The sequence below is a fragment of the Scomber japonicus genome, chromosome 5, assembly GCF_027409825.1.
Source record: "Scomber japonicus isolate fScoJap1 chromosome 5, fScoJap1.pri, whole genome shotgun sequence".
In the NCBI taxonomy this organism is placed as follows: Eukaryota; Metazoa; Chordata; class Actinopteri; order Scombriformes; family Scombridae; genus Scomber; species Scomber japonicus.
The window spans coordinates 10396630-10423381 of NC_070582.1; the positions used below are offsets into that span (position 1 = coordinate 10396630).

General features: G+C 40.7%; 1 protein-coding gene and 1 non-coding gene across 2 annotated transcripts; both read right to left on the bottom strand.

Annotated features, from left to right (window-relative positions):
- Positions 1-790: 790 nt before the first annotated feature.
- Positions 791-17342, bottom strand: dennd4a (DENN/MADD domain containing 4A). The gene is made up of 29 exons (XM_053318669.1): positions 17032-17342; positions 16604-16850; positions 16427-16496; positions 16084-16253; positions 14981-15219; positions 14799-14865; positions 14580-14638; positions 14331-14475; positions 13939-14114; positions 13469-13569; positions 12540-12758; positions 11938-12083; positions 11448-11468; positions 9384-9517; positions 8909-9041; positions 8449-8655; positions 8198-8326; positions 7955-8099; positions 6493-6615; positions 6187-6301; positions 4407-5190; positions 4072-4288; positions 3366-3457; positions 3090-3265; positions 2430-2817; positions 2053-2170; positions 1638-1800; positions 1482-1546; positions 791-962 (listed from the first exon to the last, which is right to left on the bottom strand). Exons 1-29 carry the CDS (start codon positions 17340-17342, stop codon positions 826-828), a joined length of 5097 nt encoding a protein of 1698 aa, XP_053174644.1. The 3' UTR covers positions 791-825.
- An 8938-nt stretch (positions 17343-26280) lies between these two features.
- trnaq-cug (transfer RNA glutamine (anticodon CUG)) lies at positions 26281-26352 on the bottom strand. Its single transcript has one exon. It is a non-coding gene; the product is annotated as a tRNA-Gln (tRNA).
- Positions 26353-26752: the final 400 nt, after the last annotated feature.

A 26752-nucleotide genomic window follows, 5' to 3' on the forward strand; every position in this document is an offset into this window, starting at 1 on the left:
CTAACACGTTAAAAAAGGTATTGCTTAAAAAACTGAAAATACATCATAGATGTTTTGCTCCCGTTCACGTTCTTTTGGTACGTTGTACAAAAAATTATAAATGAATAAATATCAATAATCAATTGAGTGTTCCCTTCTTGATTCAGAAATAATATGTTTTATCATTTTTGATGTTACCATCTAGTTTAGTGTATTCAGGCATGTTAGCACAGCCCAGCCAGGTTTACAGGGTGCAAATGAGGAGGAATTTCTTTGCTTTCATTAACTGCATGTCATGGAAATATCAGACAGTACAGCAAGTCCTGTAGCTGCCCAATTACAAGTCACTTAATCGTAGGCTGCTGGGCCACAGCGTTACATAAATGAGAATGAGTGGCAAGAGCTTGTCTTGTCAAAGTGCTTTGTAAAAACATGAATGTCTAAAAGCAATTACTTCTTATACACACACTCAACAACAGTCTTAATAAGGTCACCTGGACCACTGAGGAGTTCACACAATGTGATCACACACTTACTTTTACATACTTACTCACAGCTTTAACACAAAGTCATAAAATAGACTGTAAAATAACTGTACAAACATGTTATTATTGATATATGGAAAATACAGTGGATTTTCTAAATATTTACATGCCTCTCAGCTCTAACAGTGTACAAGAAACTCATGGCAGTTGCTTTACATCAAGTGTCTTTTTCCCATTGTGCTTAAGAGCTCTGTGCTCCAGTCAGGTGAGCTGGTCCTGAGTCTGAAGAGCAGTTTAAAAAAACAGCAGCAGTGACCGTGGTTGAAGGAAAAACATAATGTGACAGAAGAAGAGAAGAAGTTCACAGACTGGGTTCCCCAAAAGTCCTCCTGCACTCCATGACCCCTGCTCCAGGGGGGCGATCGCAGTTGTGTGTCAGTTTAACCAGGTTAGGGGTGAGGCGATCATATGCCAATTTATACTCCCGGTCAAATGCATCTGCAATGAGGTAATGGTTAGTTAAAAATGTGGACTTAATGTATCTTTGTCAGCACACTTATGTGATATTAACTGTATTTAATCCATTAGCTTCTGTATGAGAGTCTTTAGCCATACTAGCAGCTTTTTGAGGATGTAGTAAACATCTTAGTTGCATGCTAAAATTTGCTAATTAGTGCTTCATAGAAAGGACAGTTGAGGCGGAAATGTCATATATTTAGGTATTTGGTCATAAAGTATAAACATTTTGACCTGGTGATAGTGCTACTGTAGATGGAAAGTTAAGGGATCAGTTTTTACAATTCACCCTGTGGGGAACATACATGTCTCTACTGAATGTGAAGACAGGAGATGTGAATACTTTGACCTGCTGGTGGTGCTAGAGGAGAGGTCAGTGGATCATCAAATCCTATTAATAGCTGTCCGTCTGGACCAAAGTTGTAGACGTGCTAACAGACTGATATTGCCGTCCATAGAGCTGCTAGAACTACAAATAGGATATCATGCTCTTGAACTCACCAATATTAATGTTGTTCTTGCCCAAAGACACCAGAGTGAGGAACAATAAATCTCTGTACAAGCTCCTTTTTGGGAGAAAAAGAAGAAAAACAATTAGACTTTCTATTCATAACACTTTCTCCAAATTATTTTAGACAAAAGTCTTTATTTCTTCACCTCTGTCTTTTGAAACCCAGCTCTGGTCCAAGGAGCTGGATGATCTGGCTCATGGGCTGATAGACATCACTCTTCTTAATACTTCTCACAAAACCCTGCAGAAGCTCAACTGTGAAGAGCTGGCCTTCTTCACACAACCCGGAGCGAACTAAGGAGTTAGCACCTGCAGAGAAAGGAGAGATAAAAGTCACCCTGATCAAAGGCTCATTCATTCCATCATTTAAAATCAACTCTGAAAGTACAGCACTGATAAGGGCGGTATCACCAATAGGGGTCCTGAAATGAATTATACATGATTTCCTAGTTACTTCATATGCATTATCTAATTTACATGTTTATATTTTTCTGAAAGTAATTTCACCCTTTGAGACATAATTTGGTACAGTCTGTTAAAGTAAACTATATAATAACTTACAGTGTGTGTTCCACAGGACATAACAGGGTTGAACTTTGTCTTGGTGTAACTTTAGGTTGTCCCACATAATCCTCACGAGCACCTGCTTACTGTCCTCGGACGAAATGTTCTGAAAAGTCTGCAGGGATAAAAAAGTATGTAAGATTACTACATTATTTTGTATGATCTGTGTTTTATCATCTTTCATTTCTACTGAATGGCATAAGTTTATGTTTTTGGAAAAATAGGGCAATCTTGGTCAAAATGCATGTTGTGTATGTGTCACCACAAGGAGTCACCAGAGTCCAGAATGTTAAAATCCTACATGTAGGAGCTTTAAAACGTGTTGATGAAGTTATGGCTTCATGATTAATAGGACACTGGCATGCTTACTGTACCTGGTCTCCATGGCTATAGTGCTGGGAGGCCAGGATAAGAGCCGGCAGGTTACTCGGCAGCTCCAGCCTTCTGAAGTACCACACAAGGTTCCAGAAGACGATGGGGTGCTGGTCGACAACACTTGGGGAGGAGATGGCCTGGTCACCCTCGTTCACCAGCAGGCTCTCTAGCTCTTTCCACAGAACCAGAGGACTCAGGTACGGCACCGTCACCGGAGAAGAGGCTGAAGTTGGTGCAGATATTGTAGCAGGCCCAGCACTCCTGCTGCTCTCCTGCGGGGGAGCTGCAGGTGATTGAGCTGACCTGTCTGCTGCAGACATTTTGGCCTCGGGATTGAGTGACACAGACGTGTCCTCCTCTGTAACAGGATTACTTTCCTTGGAAGACCTGAGGGAAGACACATAGTGTATCTGTTTAAAGAGGCCACAGGGATAAAAGATGTGTTTGAGTGTGTGTGTGATTCTTAAAAAAGTAGAACGCCAGACAGCTAACAAGATACTATGAAAATAGACAACCAAGACCTGGTTGTGTTTCTACATAGAGCATACTGATGATATTACTACTGAGTTCAGTGTATAATAATGGAAATGGTGAATTATTCATGAAGTGTTTATACACTGTATGGAAGAAGAAGCTCTCTGTGAGAAGGGAGGATTTACCTGCTTTGAGGTCTCAGATCTTTGATTTCCACATTGAGGAAAGGCAGGAAGGCTGTGCCGCAGAAGGGACAAGTGCTGTTGAGGTTGGAGTCGTCAGCTGTCCAGCCAGCCATGATCTCTTCGTCATACACCAGACAGTCACACGTCTTACAAAGTGAACAGCTAGACATAAGCACCTGCAACACAAGGCATCAGGAAGAAATCAGACACAGGTCAATTCAGTCTGAGTCAGTCTAGACATTAGGGATCAGGGATTTGTATATGCAAGTAACTCACCTCAATGGTGTAATTGGGAGTGGGTTGGAAGCGGCTGGTGTCCGGGGAGGAATCTGGAGTGTGAGGAGTTTTAGATGGAAGTGCCAAACCACCTGGATATGATGGAAGATTATAAAATTAGATGCACAAGGCACAGCCAAGATTTAAAACAACAATATATTTATTATAGTCATAGGCTAATAACCATGATTGGGTCAACAGCTTTACTAATGATGATGAGAACTGAGCAGAAAAGGTGCCTCTTAAATACTGCAATCAGTGGATGTTTTGTCTTTGTGGTTAGGTGAGAGTGCGTTTCACGTTTGTGTGTGGGGGTGCGCACGTGAGGATGCATGCACGTGTGCATGTTCACATGTTTATGTTTAGCATAGGGCCTGTGGCTAAGTGCAGCCTACACACTGAATCAGTGCTCATGCCCACTAGCCTAGTTTCCCACAGAACATCAGCCGACTCATCATTTTAGAGTCCTACTCTTACTCTAAATTTAGAGTTTTTACAATTTAAATTTCCCAGTAAAGTGTTTTACTGGGAAGTGGGAACTAATATGATGCTGCAGTTAAATGAGCACAGCTGTAAGCCATTACATTTTTATATTTGAGGAGTGTTTTTCTTTAAATAAATAAAGATTATGCTGTTCATCTAAGGCAAACCAATAATTATTCCAATAATATTGGTTATTTGTAAGATTAAACAATGTGCAACAAACCAGAGAAGGAGTTGTGTCTGAACACTCTGTTGGGGGTGCTGGGGCTGCTCAGGTTGGTATGACCAACAATAGGGCTCCTCCTGAGTCGAGATATGCTGCCATGTTGGGGGGAGGTAAAGCCATCTGGGTCCAAACAGGAATCATTATCAAGAAGCGAGGAGCAGTCTGCCTCTCCTGAGGTCAGTGAGGATACACTAATCTGGTCACAGTTTGAATCCTGCAGGAAATGAGAAAGAAACATTACTGTCACATTACAAAAGCTGATTGTAAAGCCAGTCTGATGTTATGAGAATTTATGTTGGGATATTTGTTTGTAATAAAGTTGCATTACCAACCTGTGTTAACGAAGTTTGAGAAGACAGACGGGAGTAGAGGCGGCTAGCCTTCTCAGCCACGCCCTTCCCTGCTGATATGACGCTGCTCTTAAAGATGTCCAGAGTTGGTGTGAACAGGGAGTCCATGGAGAACGATGAGGTGGAGGGAGTGGGTGATGAGGGTGACACCAAGGAGGAAGGCCTCTCCCTATCTTTGTTACTAACACCCAGGGGAAGAGACGGTGATGGCCTCAGCCGATCCCTGGGTTTAACAGGCAGTGGAAGTTGTGTGTTGGAGCGGAGCAGGGTGGAGGGTCGGGGAGAGGCGTGAGGAGATGACGCAGAGTGCAACAAGGGACTTGAGGGGTTCTGCAAGTGCATACTGGGTGTGTGGCTCTTCAGAGGGCTATTGGTGTTGTTTATATAGTTCTCAATCTCCTCAGCGAGCTCACGGGAGGCGGTGGGTGTGCTGATGTTGCCCTGGTCGCTCTCTTGTACTGTTGCTGTCACCATCAGTGACAGAGGATCAAACCCCATCTCGATACCTGTCCTGTTCACAGTCCCGGTACTGCAGCTCCTCTCCACTAGGGGTTTCTGTTTACTCTTATCAGACTCCATCTCTTCTTCCTCCACTCCATGCAATCTGTCAGCAGCTAGATGGTGCTGCTTCGTTGAGGTGAGGTGAGGGACGGCGAGTCTCAGAGCTCCATGTCCACTAGACAGGTCCAGAGACTTTGGTCGCTCTGATTTTGGCAGAACTCCACACAGAGCAGTGTCACCAGAGGGACTGGAAACCAATCTGCCACTGTTGCCTGTGTCAAAATACACATGAATGCATGATGCAAAACATTTAGATACAGAAAGAATGAAAATCTGAAATAACTTTACGAAATGACAAGCTATGAGTGAATCTCACCTGCATCGGCAGACTCTGATTTGCAAACTCTAGTAGAAGGAGAGGTGCTGCTGATTGGAACCTCAATCTCAGGTGCTGTAGATTTAAGTGACACCAAATTGTTCAAGATATGCAACATCATTATATTCAGGCAATATTTTGTATTTATTACAAATATCAAAAGCTTTTTGACATGCAACATGATGCCATAACGACATAACACCAACACAGCAGGATGGAGAAAAAAAACTGTCCAACAATTTGTGTAACTTTCCAAAACTGACTAACATTCACACCTAATTAGGGCAGTGATTTACCAGCGGTGAGAAAGATGGCAGGATTTAAACTTATTCCCTCTCTTGTTATTCTCTACATGACTATTTATGTTACTTTTCATGTATACGACCAAGTGCAACACTCTCACTTCTTGTGTCTCTTCTCCTCTATGATGGCCAGCCTCCCACACTGCCTCTTAGTGTTGCTGTTCAGAACAGATAAACACTTTTGCCTACTGACGTGGTTCGATGACACGTCACACGTTTTTATTCTAAAATATGTCGGTCTTATATCTTATCATCAAAATTACTGTAAGCCTCTGATGGAAAGCCACACTAACTAGTGAGGACTACTGATCATAAAGACCCGAACAGAATTGCATCAGAAACAGCATGTTGTTATTTGCAACCAAAATTCAAGACATACAATTATCTCATTACATAAAACACTCATTCAAAAACATCCAAACATAACAGAAAATGGATGGGTAGAGGATATGTTACACCCACACTGGGATACGATACATCTTTCAAAGTGAGAACATTCATTTAGCTGCCAGAAAGTGGTGATTTGCTTCTGCTGAATTGGTCACTGAGTGTCAAAGATTAGAGGTAACAGCTAATCCATAACTCACTGGACTGCCTCGGTCCTTTGTCTTCCAGCAGTGGCATGCTGTCACTCTCTCTGCTGCACATCCTCTCCTCCTCTTTGGACAAGGAATCATAGCCTTGGTCTGACTGTCCACCTGAAAATGATATAGAGTTTTAAACTTCTGAAAACTTAAGACTTATTATAGTTCTTCTTGTATTTGGCCAAAAATTATCTTCCTCACTGGAGAATGTTGTCATTTGTTAAAGATAGAGAGAAGCTGACACACAAGGGAGGATGGGAGAGAAATAAGGAGGACGTGAATAAAACAGTGCTGTAGTTTCCTACCTGTACTAAATCCATCATCACTGGAGTCCATTTTAGTGAAGTCAGTGTCAATGGAAGTGCGCTCGGCAGAGTCATTAGCACTGTCCAAGCTGCCGTGACTGACTGTGTCAAGATCACTGCCGTCTGAAGGGAGATAATAGAGAAGAAAGGTGATGAGAGGTTAAAAAAATGACTATAGCTCAGCTGGTATAAGAGCAGCTTATAAACACTCTGAACAGTCCCGTCATCACTATCATCCACTGAGGAGATGTAGGAATGCTTTGAATGTCACATACCTGTCATTGTGATTGAACATGACTCAACATAAAAGGATGCCAGGATGTCAAAACAGAACTGAACTTTCACTTCTCTGTTCTTATTTTTAACTCAAAAGAGAGTGAAGTAAAAATCTTCACAACTCACATTAGATTAGAATTCATTTCACATATTCACAGAACAATGAATACACAACAACAACAACAACAACAACAATATATAGTATATGGTGTACAGCTTCCTGTTTTTATTATCTTGTAATGCGAGTCTCACTGGGCTGTTGTGAATGCTGGGGAGGAAAACCTCTTCATACTGTTTAATTAGAGGCATTAAAAAGAACACTTATTGGGAACAATAAGTGTCACAGGAGGCTGGAGCTGGGATAACCCTTGTTATGAGACCGGGAAACAAGTCTAACATGAGCCACTACTCTCACATGATGAACCTCATTTAAATGTCTTTTTATTAGGAATTACAGAAAGTCCTAAAAAAATGTGCACTGTACAATCAGCTAATCATTTACTGAATTTATATGTAACTGAAAAGTGATTACTGCTGAACTTAATGCAATTTCAAACTACTTCAGGCCTGATTAGTCTTATGTAACAACTTCAGCTGTGTGCTATGTATCTATATCCAGCCAGTGTGGGAGTGCATGATATATCACTTAACTGTGGGGCAATAATTGCTTAATATTGGTTATATAAATATGGCGTGGCTGAAAAATTGCAGCAATTTGACATGTGAAAATTTTGATAGTGCTAAGTATGTCATTTCTTATGGCTGTCTTTCATACATTACCAGCCGACTTTAAATGAATGAGGTTCCCATCTAACTTTCTGTGCATTTCTAAAACTGACTGATGCTCATTTCACTCTTCTAATAGTTCAGAAAAAAATGTTTTCACTGTGGCTATGGGGAAGCTTTCAACAGTTGACTCTCTGGGGATTACATTAGAAAAGTATTTTTATTTTTATTTTTTATCTGAAGTGTTCCTGGACCTATTTCACCACCATCCACTGTTTTTTGTCAGTGAATGCATTCGGTGAATCAACTTAAGTTTGTGAAAGTATTGCAAAGCAATGAAAAATGTCAGTATGGATATCTTCCACAATTGCCATGGAAATGAGTGATTATCAGATAAATTAATATTATCAGTAAAAATGTTATGTCATGCACCAATGAGTCAGCACATTATTATTCTTACCTGAGAGCTGGGGATCTCTTTGCGGCGTCTGGTGTTTTCTGCCTGCTTGCTTGAACTGGACCACACCTAGGACCACGTTCCTCAGCTTTCCCCACAAAAAGTAGCCTCCTCGGGTGGTGGAGGGCCAGGTGCTCTCCAACACCGCCTGCAGCAGAACATGAATATGAGCTCACACATTCAGTTTTAAATCAAACATTTCAACTTACATTTAAATGAAGTACAGGTTCTATCAATAGCACACACCTTGTTGTAGTATCCATAGGTGATTGCATTTGGTTGAACTCCGGCCTTCTTCATCTCAAACAGTACTCTGACAGCCAGAACTGGCTGGCTGTACTGTCCACACAGCTGCAGCAACACACGGTAACACACCTTGCATAGGAAAATGAAAGTATTTAAATGTTAATAATGTGCACTATACTTATTTCAGCAAACTCTACTCTTCTCCCTCTGCAGATAGTTATGTTGTTTTCTTATATTAAGTTGTTTCCTACCTCATCTGGAGCCTGAAGCTTCTTGTCTTGCATCTTCCTCAGCACATCATAAGCCATGCGTAGAGCCCGCACCTTCGAGTGGCAGGTGCTGACAAAACCTGGCAGGCAGATGAACCATAGGCCGTAGCAGTGACGCAGCAGACATTTGGACCACATCTGAGGCATAGATGAATAGGTTTTGGCCATCCTTTGAGCCAATTTGATCTCCTGAGATAAAAAGGACCACATATTGAGATGATTTATCTTCCTTTAGCAACCGCATTTGCATTTTGCATACATTTACACTCATATCCATCATTATGCAGCAGTAAAACAAGATTACATTTTCAGAATGCAGACATGACAAAAGAAACAAATACGATCAAAGTTGACGATAAATTCATCACCATATTTATCATTCACCTTTAAAAAAGCATGAGAAATACTGGTGTTTACTCACACCACAATATGTATAGCTGACCTGTTTAGAGCGTCTAAAGATGGCTGTGGGGCTGGCTGGGCTGCTGTGGCGTGAAGCCAAGCCGGCTGATGGAGGATTTGGTCCCTCCAGCGGTTCCAGGAGCTCAGCATTCAGCACAGGGAACCCAGAGTAGCTGAAGAAAAGCACAAACTCTGTCAGACACCACGACATAGCCAGAAGCAGACCTCAATCATACTTTTTTTCCAAATAAACGCTGGCAAAGACAAGTGGCATGCATAATAGTTTGGCTCTGACACTTAGGAAACTTGAGCACCCACATAAAAATCCAAAATGAAATGGTGTTCCATAAAAATAATCACAAAGCCCTACAACAATAGAGGCAATTTATGCTAAGGCTCTTGTTCAGGTGCTAAATTGCATCCACTGCTGGTGAGAAGCACTCTTAGAATCGAATAAAAGAAAGAAACATTGTGTCTTGTATCTGTTGTTTAGATATTGATCAGCAGCGTGGTACCTATAGCACAGAGGATGCTCTTCTCCCTGTGGCAGTGGAGGCAGCTCTGGAGGGTTGATATAGACGGTGTGCTCGCTGCGGTGGGATTCATCCAGTTCGATCAGTCTGGTGTCCTCTGGCCGTTCACTGTCCATCTGGTGTGCAAGAGAAACACATATTCATTATTCATTACTCATTATTCGTCCCTCTGTTCTTCATCTTTCCTCTAAGCTACATTAAAACACAAATTCATCAGCACTAATGCTGCCTGCAGGATCGTGGACATCTGATACCAGTCCTCAGATCAGATCAGATATGAGAGTCAGAGAGGACAAACAGACATCAGTAATGAGTTCATCCACCTCAGGAGTGTGGTCTGTGTCCCCATTTCATTTATCTAAAGGGCATTGCCAAGGCAGGGGCTTGTTCCTATGAATCCCCAAAGACTAAATTAATTCAGGCTGCAATGACCTGGACAAAATGAATGCCATGTTGCTCTGGGGACATGAAACCATTACAGTACATCTTTGGCAGCAATGCTTGAAACTAAACTGCCACATGTCCTTCAGCACAGAAGTGACTGATCTGCTGTGTGGAGAGAAGTGTTCAAAGCTTCACTGCCCGCCTGCCTGCTTGTCTGAGAACGACAGCGGCAACACTCCTTTGTGTTGCACGGCAAGGTAAAACCCTACGTGTTCCTTTTTTAGGAGAAAATCACCACTGAATAGCTATCTGGGAGATGATAAAAAGCCCGCTGTGCTGATGTGCAGTCATTTGGCTTATCTGAATCGATTAGCAGCTTATCTCAGATGTGAGCTTCACCAAAAACATTAATATTATGGCAGCGGATGAATAGCTCCCCAGTGCCATTGTGCTACAGGGTTTGTTCCACTCAGTCAAGTGGATGATCCCGTCAACTGGCTCTCAGTGACCTGTTCGCCCTCGCTTCGATTCTCCTGTTTCTTTGCTTGTTGCCCTTCCTCTTACACCCAAGAGGTCTTTCTCAATCACGCACTTGTTGTCAACCTCAGCAGTGACGCTGAATGAATCAATGCTTCCACTTCTCAATAATAACCAAAGTGACCATTCATACGGGAGCTGTGACTGTTCATGCAGCATGCAAGCGTGACTTCCTGATTTCACAAGTTTACAAGAAAAGAGACTATTTTGGAGGGAAGGGGGATGTTTTGTGTTTTTTGTGCGTGTTACAAAGCATGTGGAGGCAGGTTGTGTTCATAAAAGCTGTCAAGTCCCCACGTACTGACAATGAACAGGACTAGGGCTGCAACCAACAATTAACTAAACTGTCAATCATTTTCTTGATTACTCAACTAATCATTAATATATCGCATAATGAATTAGTGGGGGGAAAAAGTCAATCTGTATTTCTGAAAGGCTATTTTTATTTCATGAAATTGTCTTTTTCCCGAAACTCACCAAAACTCTTTTTCTATTCAGCAAGACAAAGAAAAGCAGAAAACCTGCATAATTTAGAAGCTGAAACGAGTGAATTTTCAGCATTGTAGACGCTGACATTTAAATAATTTGAAAAAATGGTTGCTGATTATTTTTCTGTTGATCCAATTATTGATTCAATTACTCATTGTTTCTGCTCTAAACAAGACTACTCTAAAACAAATGCATCTATTGGCAGAACAAACACATATAATTGCCTCTGCTTTTGTCTTTCTTTTGTCATTCCGCTATATTATAGTTCAGAGAGGCTTTGGGAGTCTGAACAGCACAAATAATTTATCTCACTGTCTCAGCGTCGGCTCAGAGCCTCTAACAGTTCTACAGCACCTCTCTGCTTGGTTCATTCTAATGGCACTTGATTCAATAATGCAGATTGCTTACAGCGATAGAGACAGCTGATGCACATCCCTGCAGCAGTTTCGAGCAGTTTTGCACACACACAAAAACTCAGAGCTGAGTCACACTTCAGCAGAATAGATTTTGGTTAGAACCGGACTTAACGTGAGGAGTATGAAAAAAACTTTTTCCCCTTTAAATTATTTTTATAAACACAAACTACAGTGTTTGAACTACAACAACAGTGATCCATGTCAGGCTCTGGTAGCTTACCTTGCCTCCAGTGGTAAATAGCTACAAGACAGAGTCCATGATGATGAACAAAGCAGCAATAAGAGAAGAAACACAACAGAAAATCAGAGAGGAAATGTATAATAATAAGACAAAAAAGACAAAGAACAAAAGAACAAAGGAGAGATTAGAAATTAGAAGAGCTTAGAGCTGATTTTAATAAGTGGTTCACAGGGATGTTGGGGTGTTAATTACTCTTGTTTATTTCTATTACTTTGTGTTATTTTCTTATTAGCTCCGCCAACAGCTTCAAATTAAACCAAGACCTATATAAGACATCCTAATTGAGAGGGCAGGATGTGATTAATAGTTCCTCTGAATGCCTCCGCTTTATTCAGAAAGCATCAGCAAATGGGTGGAGGCCAGACTAAATATTGTTATTGGAACATTTGTTCCTACATGGACATGGAGAATTCTTGTAATTTATTGTCTCTGACACAGAAAATCCATGAAGATTAGCTGGAAACCTTACCTTATCAACACACTCATCAAAGAAAGCCAGGCTGGCATCTTTATCACTGACAAAGGAGCACTCCTCTATGAAACGGCTGAACATTTGGGTCTTGGTCATGAGGGAGTAAAACCTCTGATGGGAGCGATCTCTGCTCTTGAGGAAGCCTATGAAACAAAACACACACACGCATATTATGTAATAGCACTCATGACAAGTGGGCATTAATATCAGTGTCATGATTATAAAACTAGACCTTCACTTGTCAAGCTGCAGAACGTTTACGGGGTCAAGATGCAGACTTAACCAACATTTAGAGGAAATTAATACTGTCGTACGAAGCGACTTGTTCTCTGCTGTTCCTCTTGCGTAAGAGCACACAGATGTGCAGGAACATTGTGCTATTAATCATGGTGGTTTCTCCGACTTGTCATCCAAGCCTAATTTCCACTGAGGCTTAAGCTAAATCACCAAAGTCATTACACTGGTGATTTAGGACAAAGTTTGATGCAGCAGTACTCAGACCTTAACCCCTGACCTACTATTACATCACATAAACAACACTACCTTGTCAGCACTTTTTATTATAATACAACATATTACAGACTCAGATTGAAGCAAACCTTGGAGGTCAAAAAGGGAGTTGGCATCAGTGGTCTTTTCAGAGGGGGCTTGGGTGATGGGCTGCAGGTAGGAACGGTAGCCTCGTAGGATGGCTGCCATGAAGCGTAGGAAGGCCTCCTGGATCTCCAGCTCCAGAGTGTGGAGGCTCTTCCCACTGGTGAGCTCGCTGTCGGCCACCGTTTGTTCAATCTGGACATCTTCACGGTTAAACTGACCATCTGAAAGAGGAACACCATTACACAATCACATATGAAAGAACAGATAACTGTTACACTGATTGACCTTTGAACAGATAATGGTGCTGGTGGCTCTAGATGAAAAGTCAGTGTATCACCAAAAGGAAACCATGTCTGTAAATGTTATAGCGACCCATCTGAGTAAAAGTGCAGCCTGAAACACTGTTTTAACAATTAATGCATTTTGTTTGTACTGTATGTTTCTATCTAATAGACTATCTGTCAGTTCAGTTTGATACAGTAGAGTATGGCGAGTGCACAATCAAGGTACTTCTTTCTAGGTTGGGCTTATCAGTGTTCAACCTTCACAGTGACAGAAATCTATGGTAGAAGAGGCAGATATCTTTATTTTCTCCACTGATAAACCATAATAGACCACAAAATGCAGCCATGTGACATGCTGAAAATTGAGTAGGGGATGAAAATGATTCTGGGAATGATTGTAAACGTAATGATTGTAAAAATGCAGATGAGGCAGAATGAGCAAGAGTCAGTAGCATACAGGCAGGGTATATTACACTTCATCCAGTATCTCCTGGGAGACGCTAGACATCATTAAGTCGGTTTTATATAACAGTATAAGCATTTTCCCGTAAAACTGACTATACAGGCTGACTCAACAGACTCAAGTATCCAGCTTAAATTATTCATGAAACCATATATAAAATGACACAGCATCAGACTGGACTTACCCTCAGTAAGCTGCTGATGGAGCTTATTCAGGGTATTTAGAAGATGTTTGCAGGCTCTCCTGGGCAAGATTTTCCATGTTAAAGCCTTCTTGTCATCTTTTCTGAAAGCACACCATATGGTTTTCATTGCATGGGAGGACAGTCAAGAAACATTGCAAAAAGATATAAAGAGGGAGACAGATTCACTGACATGAGCACTGGCAATTTAATCTCTCCACAAAATAGCTTTTGATTTAATGTGGGAGATCAACCCAAATGTACTTTTGTGTCCAGTAGAGCAAAAATATTTCACATTCCAGCCCCTATCGTTATATAAGAGAGGCTCTTACTGACAGGTACTGATAACCTTGGGGTAAACTTTCATCATCAAGACCTATAAAGACCTAAACTACAAGAAGATGTTTGCTGGCTGAATATAAAGTAAAAGGTGGTCATCTATCACAGAACGTTTGCAGTCAGAGGTCACTTACTGGAAGATAGTGTTGGTGTCAAGATCCACACAGCTGATGTCAGCTGGGGGCACATAAAGGTCAAAGTATCTGGAGTCTACACCCACAATGAAAGGGCACGGCGCACTGAGCACACCGGCCAGTGCCAGTGGGCATAGGGGTATGTAAGGGCATGGCCAGTGGAAGGGGAAGATCATCTGAAAAGGAAAAGACATTTTTTATTTTCTTCATTTTTTTATCTTTACATGCACACTTGAACAACATCAGCATACTGAACAACCATGCTATTCTAAAGTCGTTTTTGATTGTGGCTGCTGCTCTGCCCATTATCTCATTTGCTTTAATAATCACATTAAAGACCACCCTGTTAAGTGTTATAAGAAAAACTAGAAATGAAAAGACAGAAGACTTACAGAAACGAGGGCCTCTGTAACACTGGTGAGTACAGCTGGACGCAGTGAGTGAACTAGGATCTTGTGCTCTGTGACAGCCAACACTAGCAGAGTGGCTGCGTTTTTCGGGCCCAGATTCAGCAGTAATGTAGAAAGGCTTCCACCACTTCAGTACAAAAACACAGACACATGATAATAGGAATGGTTGCACATGAAGACAGTGGCAAATATAGTAAGATATAAATTTGCATTTCACTGATGTTCCCCTACCTTAGAGGCAGTGGAGAGGACACAGGTTGGCTCAGTATGAGGCTGTCATGTGGAGACAGCTGTGAAAATCACACAAGAGTGTTAGAGCATGAGTGGGTGGAGGAATTATCTTATGACTACAGTGAATGTATGGAAAGGCATTCATGTTGAACTAAATAAAGCAAGCATACAGAGCTGAACTTATTGATTCACTCATCAAATGTCATCTTTTAATCTCACCTGCACTAGGATGCGTGGTCTCTGAGTCGAGGGAAATGGCACATTGTGCATGAAGTGAGAGATGTGCCTGTGAATAGAAGAAATTTCAGTAACTTGTCTGCAAGACTAAGAATAAACCATCTGTAAACAAAGTTGTCTAACAGACTTCAACAAAAATCATGAATATGCAAAACATTGCTAACTTTTCAATAGGCAGGGCGTGTGGTCCAGAAATGGAGTATCGGTAGAGGAAAGTGAGAAAGCTCCTGAAGGACTGGAAGAAGGGCCAGTGGGAGAGGAGACAGATGCTCTTGTTGCTGTACACGTTTCTGCTCCCATCAGGTCCGAGATCAGAGCTCGGTAAGCCAAGCTGTGAGCGCTGACGCTCAGACAGGTGCTCCTCTGAGTAAGGCTCATAGAACTGGATCGCTGCTCCGTACACCTGCACACAGCGGGATTACAATATGAGTGTGACGATCAACACAAAGACAGTTATGCAACACATACACAAGCATCCACATACACAACATCCTGAAGCAAACTTTATAAAGGCACAAACCACAGTACGCAGAGATCCTTAGAAAATCATATTCAGGTAAGATGTTGTGGCACCTCCACTAGAAAATCTTAACCATAATAAATCAGCTACATCATGCTCAGTCCTTTGAAGTTCATTCCCCCAAATAATTAAACAAATCATTCCAGGCATGAAGCACCAGGAGACAAGCCTGCAGTCTAGAGGTTGCAGGGAATAAGGAGTGAGCACTGAGGCATTCTGCATTTAAAACGTGTGCACCAGTCCAAATGGTGCATGAGCTATCCATTATTCAAAAGATGAGCCGCAAAAAAATCTTTTATGCTGCATTGCTTTCAAAGGCTAACAGCCTTTTAGTATTCCAAACACAGCCCTTAGACTACTTTTGATGCCAGTCAGAGTTTAGAAGTTGATTAAGAAAGTCTGGTATTCTTAGAAATACTACTGCAGTTCATCAACAAACTAATCCATAAGGGGATACTATGGCGCAGAACGAGAAGAAGAGGGAGATGAAAAGGGAAAGTCCAGCTGAAATTAGGCAATTAGGGGAGGCTTTGTGCATTACAGAGCAGAAATCTGATGCCAACTTTGGGGGTATTTCTTAATTAATGATGATGTGAATGAAACGTAGCACTTGCTAGGTAATGGGGGTTTCCTTGGCAATATGTGCATTTTGCATGGCACAGTTGAATACAAACATGCAGTTTTAAAAACAGCTAAAAGAGACAGGAGCCTATTTTTTGGGAACAGCCTTAAATTTGGTGGCGCTACCTTTTCTCCAGAGGCACCAGTCAGTACAAATGTTGAAAAGACAGGCAGGGAGTGTTTGGTGTGTGCTGGCCAGCACTCGATCGTTGCCCCCATGGGCAGGCAGAACATTGGCACTGACTCAGGCAGTGGGAAGGACTCATAGTCCTCTTCAGGGTACCTGCACAACAGACCTGTGCACAAATGCAGAAAAAACACAGTCAATAAAAACCTTTGTAACTCTACACTACATTTACAGGAAGGAATATATAAATAAAGCTGTCATTACCACAATCAGATACAGTAGATATTAGGTATTCTTAAATAAAGCTTTAGCTCATAATCCCCATTCTGCGCAGAACTTTACCTGCTTTGCATGCGATTGTGTTTGCTTTAGCCAGAGACTTCTTATAACAAAGGTAGACTGATGAGCCCCACTGAAATATGAGAATATGAGAGGAATATGAGAGAAACGATCATCACAAAAGCTGAATTATTTGTGCAGTCATGCTAGAAATGTAACATTCTCAGAGTTCTGTCCCACCATGCTGCTGTTGAGGTTCTTGTCCACCTTGCAGAAGGTGTGAGGGGGCGTCTCCCCTTTGCCGGGGATGATGATGCAGACATCAGTGACAGCCAGTGAAGTGTGGGGCTGGCTCTTAGGGGCGCGGCGGTAGGTGATGTAGATGCGTTGGGAGGATGAGCTGCTGATGTTGGCAGGGCGACCTGAGGGTGTGGTCTGGACGATGTGACATCCAGGCTTCAGCTTCTCTTTCCACTCATACAAAACCCTGAAATACAAGGCCGGGACTTTTTTATATGATGCTTTCATAAACAAACTATTCTTAAAAAATATCCTGACAAGCTTTGATAATATATCACACTGGAGGATGTGTTGAGCAGATTAGAGTGACCCATGTGATTAGTGGTGCCGGGTGAGTAAAGGGTCAGTGACTAAGGATTACTGCTTACCCAAGATCTGTCAGTGGAGGCTTATCTCTGCCTCGCTTGATGCACAAGAATATCTGCGGGCCCCGGAGGCTAGCTCCATTGAGTTCTGCAGAGAGGCCTGACGGAGTGCTTTCTATACAGGTGAAGCCCGGGGGTACCTCCTCACCCAGGGAACGGATCACCACAGCAACATCGGTGATGGGGGCATTGGGTTTCACAGACTTCGGACCGGCGTCGTCAAAATGGAGCTCATCCTCCAAAAGCTTGGACGAGTCGGTGAGGCCAGCAACCACAAAGTAGTCGGCTACACGAGGCCCTTTATCCTCCATCATTTCCCATTCCCACACTGTGGGCTAGAAAGTGGAGAGAGGGGGAGGGAGAAGAGAGGAGAGCATGTTCATTATACATATAGTTGGATGTAGTCTAGCTTCAAAACAAGGGGAAAAAATCATTTACATCAAGGAAATGACCTGCATGGTTATGCAAGGTTAGATAAATCACCTCTAAAAGTCACTGCCTTGGCATAATTGTCTTGCTGCTCCAATTGTTGCATTAAACATGAGAGTAGAGATATCATGCAGCATGTAAAACAGACATTACCTACATATGATACTGAAGAAATAACACAATGAGAGCATCTGGAAGCAGTTAGTATGCATTCCTGTCTATAAAAACACCATAATTCACCAAGAAATATGGGAGGGCTTAAGACCACTGACCTTGTTATATGCCATGACTGATTATGTAAAATAAAACACATGCCTTTGTTGAAGAAAAAAAGGGGAAAAAGTACATGTGGAAAGGAAAAGTACCATAGCTATAACTGAGGACAGAAGAGAGGGTGTACCGTAGTGCAGCAAAAAGCTTTTTTTTTTTTTTTAGCTTTTAGCAAAGTAATATTCAGACGCCATGTATTCTGCACTCAACAATGCGATGAAAAAGAAAGGAACAGAGAGAGAGCGCCTGTGAGTCAGCTTGTTATAGCTTTATCACAAAGCATGGAGCCCTGGAAGCATTGGAAGCATTGGAAGCCCTCTCAGCGCTGGGCCAGCTCATTGTGCTTCAGCTGAAGAGCCTGCTTTATCTCTCTCTGCAGTTCCTTCACACTCACTATGGTAAACTGATAAACAGCTGCCTCTGATTGCCCCCACTGGGTTATGAGGGAGTTAGAATAAAGTTATTGCCTTCTCTGTGCTGGATGTGTCACTGCTACGAACCATGGCACACAACAAGCTGTGAGCATATCTCACCCACTTAGGACTTTGGATTCCACTGGTTTTAAAGCTAATGGATCTGTATACTGTTCCCCCACGTGGCTGCTGAGTGATGTGAAAGCTTAGTACTGCTTACAGGCTTAGGGCGTGAAACTGACCACTAACACGAGAACATAGAAATATGATAATCTTCAGTACAGTGCAGTACCACAGTCATGCTGAGGGATGAGAATGATCCAGCCATCTGCAACTCGTCTGTCAGGCATCAAACGACACCTACGTTGAAATTTCTGAGCCTGCCAGAATCCTCGAGAATACCACAACAGTTGAACATACCTCTTGTTTCCGTAGTTTGTCTGCTCTGTAAATCCCTGAGAGTGATGCTTTTAAATTATGACTCATCATCAGCACAAGGTTGCTCATTCTGTTCTAAGTGTTTTAGCCCACATTACAGAGTTCTGTTTATTATTCCCTGTATGTGGCTGTGTTATTATGTAGGCTATTTGTTCTCCACTGTGCCGGGCCTTTATGGTATACCCAGTGACTCAGCAAGCCAAGTAGAAAGGAAAAAGTTGTCTGCCTTTTTCTGATCTCCCTCCTTCTGTGCAGGAGTCCTTCAATACATTACAATAGCACAGAGGAATGACACTATTTATTATTCTTTTGCACTTGCATTTGGTTCGCTCAGCTCTTTTCAAAATCGATTCAAAAAGGTAAAATAAACTTTACAATCTGCTCCAGTCATATAACAAGTGGCACTAATGCTTTGTTATTGAGCAGATGAAATGAAAAACTTTATCTTTTCTACAGTGATTTGTCCATAACAGATTATATAATACATAATTCTTTGATACAGACAAATTCGATTTTCAGATGACTTTCTGTAGCAGAGAATGACTGCAAGGAGAGGAGAGAGCGGGGGAAGGATGTCATGCGACAACTGAACCGAGGAGGCTGCAGTCACATAACACATCTCAGAGTCACCAGAATACTCCTGATATACTGTATGTTGGTCAACTATTCAGATAAACGGTTCACATAGCTTCCATCATCACTATAAAATCTAATCTGTGTTTAAAATCCATGTCATTTATAGAAACCAAAAATTCAAAGTGAGCCAAAAGGCAAAAAAGTTTTCTGTTCAAAAGTGTTCTTTAATGTGACGAAACACAAATCCATTAAAAAACAGGTATTGCATCAATGCAGCTAAATACAGCGGATGACATGGCAGATGTGTCGTATAATACTTGGAAGGTTCGGGATTAAATATAGATGTAATCTCCAGTTCCAACTACCACGACATCCACTGCGTCTATTCCTCCCCCTCAACAGGAAGCAAAGGCCTAAAATGATATCTAAATCCTCACCATAGCAACAATATTCAAACTGAATACCGATCTGGAGACTGAACATTTCTCTCTGATGCTAAAATGAGATGGGAAACATTGTCCCGGGTAAATCCAAGGAGAATAAAATGAAAAATAAAACCCTGTATGAGAATGAGCAGGTCTTTGTCTTAATTACTTTGCTATTAACTATATATATAAAAAAAAATCAGTTATTTGCCATTTTGTTGCATTGACTTGGAACCTTTTACACACTTAACTCATTTCTCAATGTGAGTTTTCCATTAGTGTCTAAGGCTGATATTGCTGAGTCTGCTTTGTTTTTTTTTTCATTTGTACACATTGCAGTGCTGTGATTGTTCAATACATCAATCTTGGACGTGTCTTCTAAAATCCTTTGAGATCTGCTTCAGTGACAAAAGGGCTATAAATAAACCAGCGATTGACTGAAGTTGATATTTTCTGTTCCACATTATTTTTTAACTATCTTCTTCCGAAGTCACCAATATTTGGCAACCCCCACCTCAAGCTCAAGACTGGAAGCGAGTGACTCACGGTCTCCACAGTAACTACAATCTTTTAATTCACCCATTTTCTTCATAATGCAGCACAAATAAGGACAGAGCGGATTTCCTCTTCTTGACAGTGAACAAGCCAACTTCCCCATTCACATTCACTACTGTTTTTGTGAGTCACCTCCAACCGTAAACTCGGATGTGGGGGTTAAGCAATTATGGCACATAATGTTACTCCACATTGTAATGTTACCCCCACCGAGCCATGAACTAACAGTCATCTGTAAAGACGGACATCCTGACAGTTTGTGAGGTGAAACAAAACTACAAATAATGAAAATATTGAACAGTTGAGATTTTTTTTTTTATGTGGAAGTCACAGAATCTGTTGTTTCCATTTGAAATCATTTTGCATTTTGATATGTAGGTCAAGGAAGATGTTTTTCCTTTTGTCCCAATGCAGACCTGCAGAATTGTTATACTGTAAAATAAGGTGACCCTCTCACTTCACTCTATACATTTGTTGTCATGTGAAATACAAAAGACTTTCATCTTTTGCTTCCAGCATCACAGTATTGCTGTAATTGTAGCCCAAGAGACAGAGGCAGTGGCTGCTGGGCAGTCGGTCCCAGCCTGTGCAGGGATTAAAGGGCTGTGTTAACAGCAGGGGGGCAGGGAGGATGGGCAGTATGATCTAGGAGGGAAACACCACAACATTTCACTCAGCATCTGTTCCCTCTTAGCCATGAAGACAACCCTCACCCTCATCAGCCATTTGCATTCCTCATGTTTGACAGGGGGGACCCTGCCTGCTTGATGAGGAAACCACACACGCCCAAGATAAATAGAGCAGAAAGAACAAGAGTAAAAAAAATACTCTAAGGTGGTGCTGTAAATAGAAAAACACTAAAATGCCTCCACATGACAAGGCTTGCATTTCGTGCATTGTTGATGAATGAATTAGCAAGCAAGGAGGTGAACAGTAACTCTGAAAAACACAACTGACCACAACCACCACAATAATACAGGGGGTTTCTCTTTTGCCCACAACGGAAGAAGCCATCTTATGGAGCATCTACACGGGATGAAATAAGCCTCCATATGACTTCATTGTAACCAATGGGTGCACTGTAAATATAGTGGCTCACACACAGGCTACGATGTTCACTATGAAGCATTAAATCATTATTGAAATGCATATAGCAGGACTGTAAGAATATTATCTATTTACGGTGTCGTTAAACTGGCCTTCGGTATATCTAATTATACAAATTAAGACATGCAACATAGGCTACTAATAATTCAAAGCAATCCGTGCTAAACGCCAGCATGACAAATGTTCAACCTAACCTACAAAAATAAATAGACATGAAGAACACATTAAACACATGTACTGAATGTGTTCGAGTGTCGTTTGTTTTTATTATCAGTAAAAAAAAGAATCTACTCACATCACGGCGATTGAGAGATGATCTGTCGATTATAACTTCACGGCAAAATAAAACCCAGATTCCTGTCGAGAGGAAATTCGTCTGTTTTTTATCTCTCTGTCTAAATTTATTATCGTAAAAAAATAATAATAATCAATATACCACACTGGGTTGGACGCATCTAATCAGACTGTGTATTCCCGAGCAGCGCTTTATCCAGACCCAGACCTGCGCGGGTCACGTGACTGATTACAACCCTCACACACGTCACTGATGACGCCGCTGGCAGCTGTGACAGAGACAAAGCTGTGAGGAAACATTTGGTCTGTTTTCATTTCTCAGAAGTTAAATACCGGACTGAAACTTCACTGCGAACACTAAACACAGCATGAGTAACGATGAAATAATAAAATATGGCGTCATTATTATTTTTGTTATTGTTATTATTATTATTATTATCATTATTATCATCATCATCATCATCATCATCATTATTAGTATTATTATTATTATTATTATAATTAGCATTTTGACATTAAATATTTGCCAGAAAGTAGCACAATTTAAATACTACAATATATCCTAATTGGTATTATATTTTGTGATTGTAGAACACAAAGGTAAGGTAAGGTATCTTTATTGATCCCTTGGGTATTGGTGTCAAACTCATTTTAGTTCAAGGGCCACATGCAGTCGAATTTGATCTCAAGGGGGCCGGACCAGTAAAACCATTGCATAATTATATATATATTATATAATACATATTGTAACTTTACTATAATAAACTATCTAGGGGTAGCATGGCCTATTTTTCTGCAATTTTCATACCTTCATATCCACTGGGCTGGATTGGACCCCTTGGTGAGCCCGTTCTGGCCCACAGGTCGTAACATATTTGACACGCCTGCCCTAGGGGCAAAATCAAAATTGAGTAGCTGCGTAAAGGTGAACGTGATAAAAATGAATAAAACAAAATAAAATAGGGATTATCCGATATTATCGACCGATATTTACTTAAAAATGTAATATCGGGAAGTATCGGTATCGGGTTTTTGTAACCGATGTTTCTTCTGTAGGCTTCAGCATTTCCGAGCCTGATTCCTGCATGTACGCAGCATACAACACCGGCGCGCGCTTGATGACGTAATCAACAACAACACGCTACTCGTGGGTCGCTTCTCTTATACAGTCTATGGTCGCTAACCGTGGCTAACCGTGGCTAACAAGTTCATAGGGCCATGTACACGAAAACACACACCAGAACGAGGTTTACCTCCTCGTTTTAATTTTCTCTGTTATGTTTTCAGTGAGTCACCGTCAGAGTCCGGTGGGTCCTAGCTGGGCGCTACTCTGCTGGAGACACAACAGCTGAGAGGAGCGAGTGAGAGGACTTCCTGTAAAGGTCCAGCCTCCAGAAACGGGGCTTATGTCTGTGGTTTGTAGCTATCTCCAAGTGTGTCTTACGGATAGTAAATTTGTAATTTGCAATGACTGCAAAGCAGCTTAATAAATATGGCAGTGCCATATTGGCACTTTTTCCATACCTTAAGTTGAAATTGTTGTCTTATTTCACAGACAGTGTTTACATGTGGAAAGCCATGTTGCATCCAGTGGGGCATCACAATAAAATTAAGCATGTGTGTTAATTCAACAATAGGAGATATGTTGTTACCTAACAGTTTTGGTGTAAAAAGCCTGCATATATCGGTGATATCGGTATTGGAAATTAAGAGTTGGGGTATATCGGGATATCGGATATTGGCAGAAAAGTCAATATCGAACATCCCTAAAAATAAACAATCTCTGTTTAAACAGTCTTGATTTTTTACCCGCTTTTGTTTCATTTGTTTATTTGTATGTTTGTTGTATCCTTTGTAAAGCATCCTTTGGTTTGTGAAAGGTGCTATATAAATCTCACCTATTATTATTATTATTATTATTATTATCTGCAATATATTAATATACAATATGCATACACTCCTGATATTATATACATGTGTGCAATGTTCCTGGGAACTTGAAACTAAATTCTTACCAAAAAATGCTCAAAACACAGTGTTCTCAATAGATGCTAAAATCCTGTTTAATCAAACAATAATAATAGTAGCTACAGACTTTTTAAAAAAAATGTAAAACCTGAATCAAAATTCTAAAACTACAAAACATTTATGATAATCATTTAATATAGCCTAGTAGGACTGTCCATGCTTTTGCAATATTAGCTAAATATTGTGATATTTTCTCAGCCAAAACAGTTACCATATAGGTTTTCTGTAATTAGACATTTTGATTTAAACATTTTAAAGTTGTTGGAAACTGCACCTATTTTGTGCTGTAGTTGATAATATGAAATTTAAGTTTCACTTTCAGGATGACCATGTATATTTTTCTGCAAGTTACAATACACATACATCACAAGTTCTATTGACATAATGTGAGTGTGGGCAAACAAACCTAAGCATGGTAGTCTTTTTTGTTGTAGGGGAGTTTAGGGTCTGGGGTTGTAAACTTGGGTGGCTCTAAGCATGTTGTGCCCAAGGGTTCCCCTAACATAACATAATAAAGAGTAGGTATATGAACTGAATGATGTCATGTATTGGGTTACGTTGGTCACATGTTTAGGAAAACAGGAAGTGTTGATTGACCGCAGCCCGGAGTATTCAGATAGGCACACCACAAATGTCATTGCAGATAAACAATTGCTCAGATTTGGTCTGCTGCAGAGATTAAATCTTTCAATCAGCAGCGCAACAGTCAATATACATGTACAGAATCTCCATGATAAAGACAGTGAATCTGAGTGCTGAGACAGTTTGGCCTGTTGTCTTGCCCTCTACTGCCCTTGTGTGGTCATTACCAAGACATACAGCTCTGTGGAAACTCACAAATGACCATATTTGATACCGGAAGAATTGCAGACAGTTTAGATGTCGTAGGTTTTTCAGACACTTTCTTACACAGTATGATGAAGTCATTACAATACATATTCATATAATCATCCTGCTCAAATGCCAGACAGGATATTACATAAACTAAACTAAATGCTGGCAACTGAGAGATGACTTCAGATGAAAAATAAAATATCAGGTAAGTAGAAAAGAATGTTTGAAACCCTACATTTTGCACACTTACCTCCTACATTTGAATTCAGGGTCTCTGTTTGGACAAAAAAAACTAATACATAAATCCAAGAGATTACCAGGAGTGTCTGAATGACAGCTTGATGACTACAAATTGATTGCGTACTCAGCAGCTCTTTCATTTGTCTCTGTGAAATGAACCACACAAATGCTCACAAAAAATCTATCATCATCTTTCTTACCTCTTGCTTTCTCATCACAGAGAAGTGTTTCCTGGTATTTCAGATGTGCATGTGTCTACACTGAGTGAGACAAGATGAAGTCTGGACTGATCTAATCAGACAAGTCAGCAGGATATATATGAGTTTAAACAATTTGCCATTTTGTGTAATAAAAGTGCCTCTGTTTAACTGTGTGAATTCAGTAAGTGCAATCATTTTGTATTGAATTTGACATTTCTAACCCCTTACAGACAAAAATTAGTTTTGTCTTTATTAATAAATCCAAGAGAGGGCAGTGAGGGCATGTGAGTCTAATTTGTGAGGCTGTCTGAAAAATACTCTGGTTATTCAATAGCTTTCTTCTCTTTTATTATATCAAGATCACTAAATAATTATGTCATCCCACATAACAAATGACAGAAAGTATACAACTTTTTTGACTTCTCAACTAAAGATCACATTACACCTTTCAGGTAGCTTCACTGAAAAGATGCCAAAGTTGAATTTAGGCATATTAAATTTGGAGGCTTGTTGGCAAGTTGGGGGAAGCCCTTCGACAGCTTCCAGTCTTTTATTGTCAAGTGAGTGCTCTAGTCAAGTGTCTTGAGAAAGAATAAACTCCTGCTGCTCCAGGGGGTCTGTCTGTAAACTGACCATGCCTTTTGACCACTGTGGAGTAGAACAAATGGAAGACAATTCTCCATATGGGTAGCACACATGGATTTACACTGGATTCAATTTGTAATTTGTATGTAAAAATTCCATTATTAAATGCTGTTACAGGTGATCGTTAACATCTAATGTTATGGTTGGTCATGAGCTAACCTCCGTTTGGCATTTATAAAACAGCTAATGCAAGTTATTGTATAGTTTTGTCTAGGGGTATTGTTAATGAAATTAAAACATACATTTTTTACCTGTTGATAAAGCCAGCCGTCATGTTCAAAAAGCCATATTAAATCAGTTAATAATGGTTGTGTCCATTGTTGTTGGTCATTTATGGGAGCAAGTGCATATGAAATCATTACAAATTTTTAAAATGGGCTTTCAACAAGCCTCAAAGAACATTTATTAATGCAAAAAAATTAAGTTATGGTGCTGGCTAAAAATTAGTCTACCAGATGTAGGCCAGCTAGTAGAAATGTATCAGAAAAACTCAAAATGATTCTTATAACACACAGGTTTGACAAGACAACACCATCTGCTGGTCATACAACTGCATCAGTGACCAGCTTTTTTCAATAAGTTTTTTTAATGAATCTGGGCCCTGACCTGCAGAAGGCTCATATAGTAACCCTACTTTGTGCACTTATTTTGAGTGCAAAATTTTCAGTTAAATAAAAGCACGCCTAGAAGTTGTATTAACTGGCGTCAGAAATGATGAGTAACTTCAAATCAATTTGGAAGCATACAAAGATAGTTACTATTTCTATTACTGACTTATTAAGGTGGCATGAAAATTTCAGGTCCTACCGAGATTTGAACTCGGATCGCTGGATTCAGAGTCCAGAGTGCTAACCATTACACCATAGAACCGCTTATATGAGTGGCGTTACCAAATTAGGTCCAGACGGAATTGTGGTGTCAGGGTCAATACTTAGGTGCATGTGATATCAGCTGTGGAGCAAACCTGAAAACTAGAGTGCCTCTACTGAAAACCACCCGCACGGATAGAAAACGTGTCCTCACTCCTCACCGGTTTCACCCATGGTTTCACTTCCACCACTCTCACACGTTTACCCTGACTGCCCCCTAGTGGCCGACAGCAGGAATACTAGTCGTTTCGCATCTTTTTGAACACCATTTTAATTAGGGGTTTTATCAAGTGGGTACTGTGAAGCCATTTGGGACTGTAACTGTAATCAAGGGCAACAGCCTACTCAAGCAAGGTTAACCAGAAAATGATACCGTGGCTAAAAAAGACCAAAAACAATAA

Excerpts from the sequence above, each read along its gene's own strand:
- dennd4a (XM_053318669.1), bottom strand. The coding sequence starts at position 17,342 with ATGATGGAGGATAAAGGGCCTCGTGTAGCCGACTACTTTGTGGTTGCT. Across the intron at positions 9,042-9,383 it reads GAGCATCCTCTGTGCTATAG|CTACTCTGGGTTCCCTGTGC; the intron begins GTACCACGCTGC and ends GCTTTTCTTCAG. Across the intron at positions 1,547-1,637 it reads CTGGGTTTCAAAAGACAGAG|GAGCTTGTACAGAGATTTAT; the intron begins GTGAAGAAATAA and ends TCTCCCAAAAAG.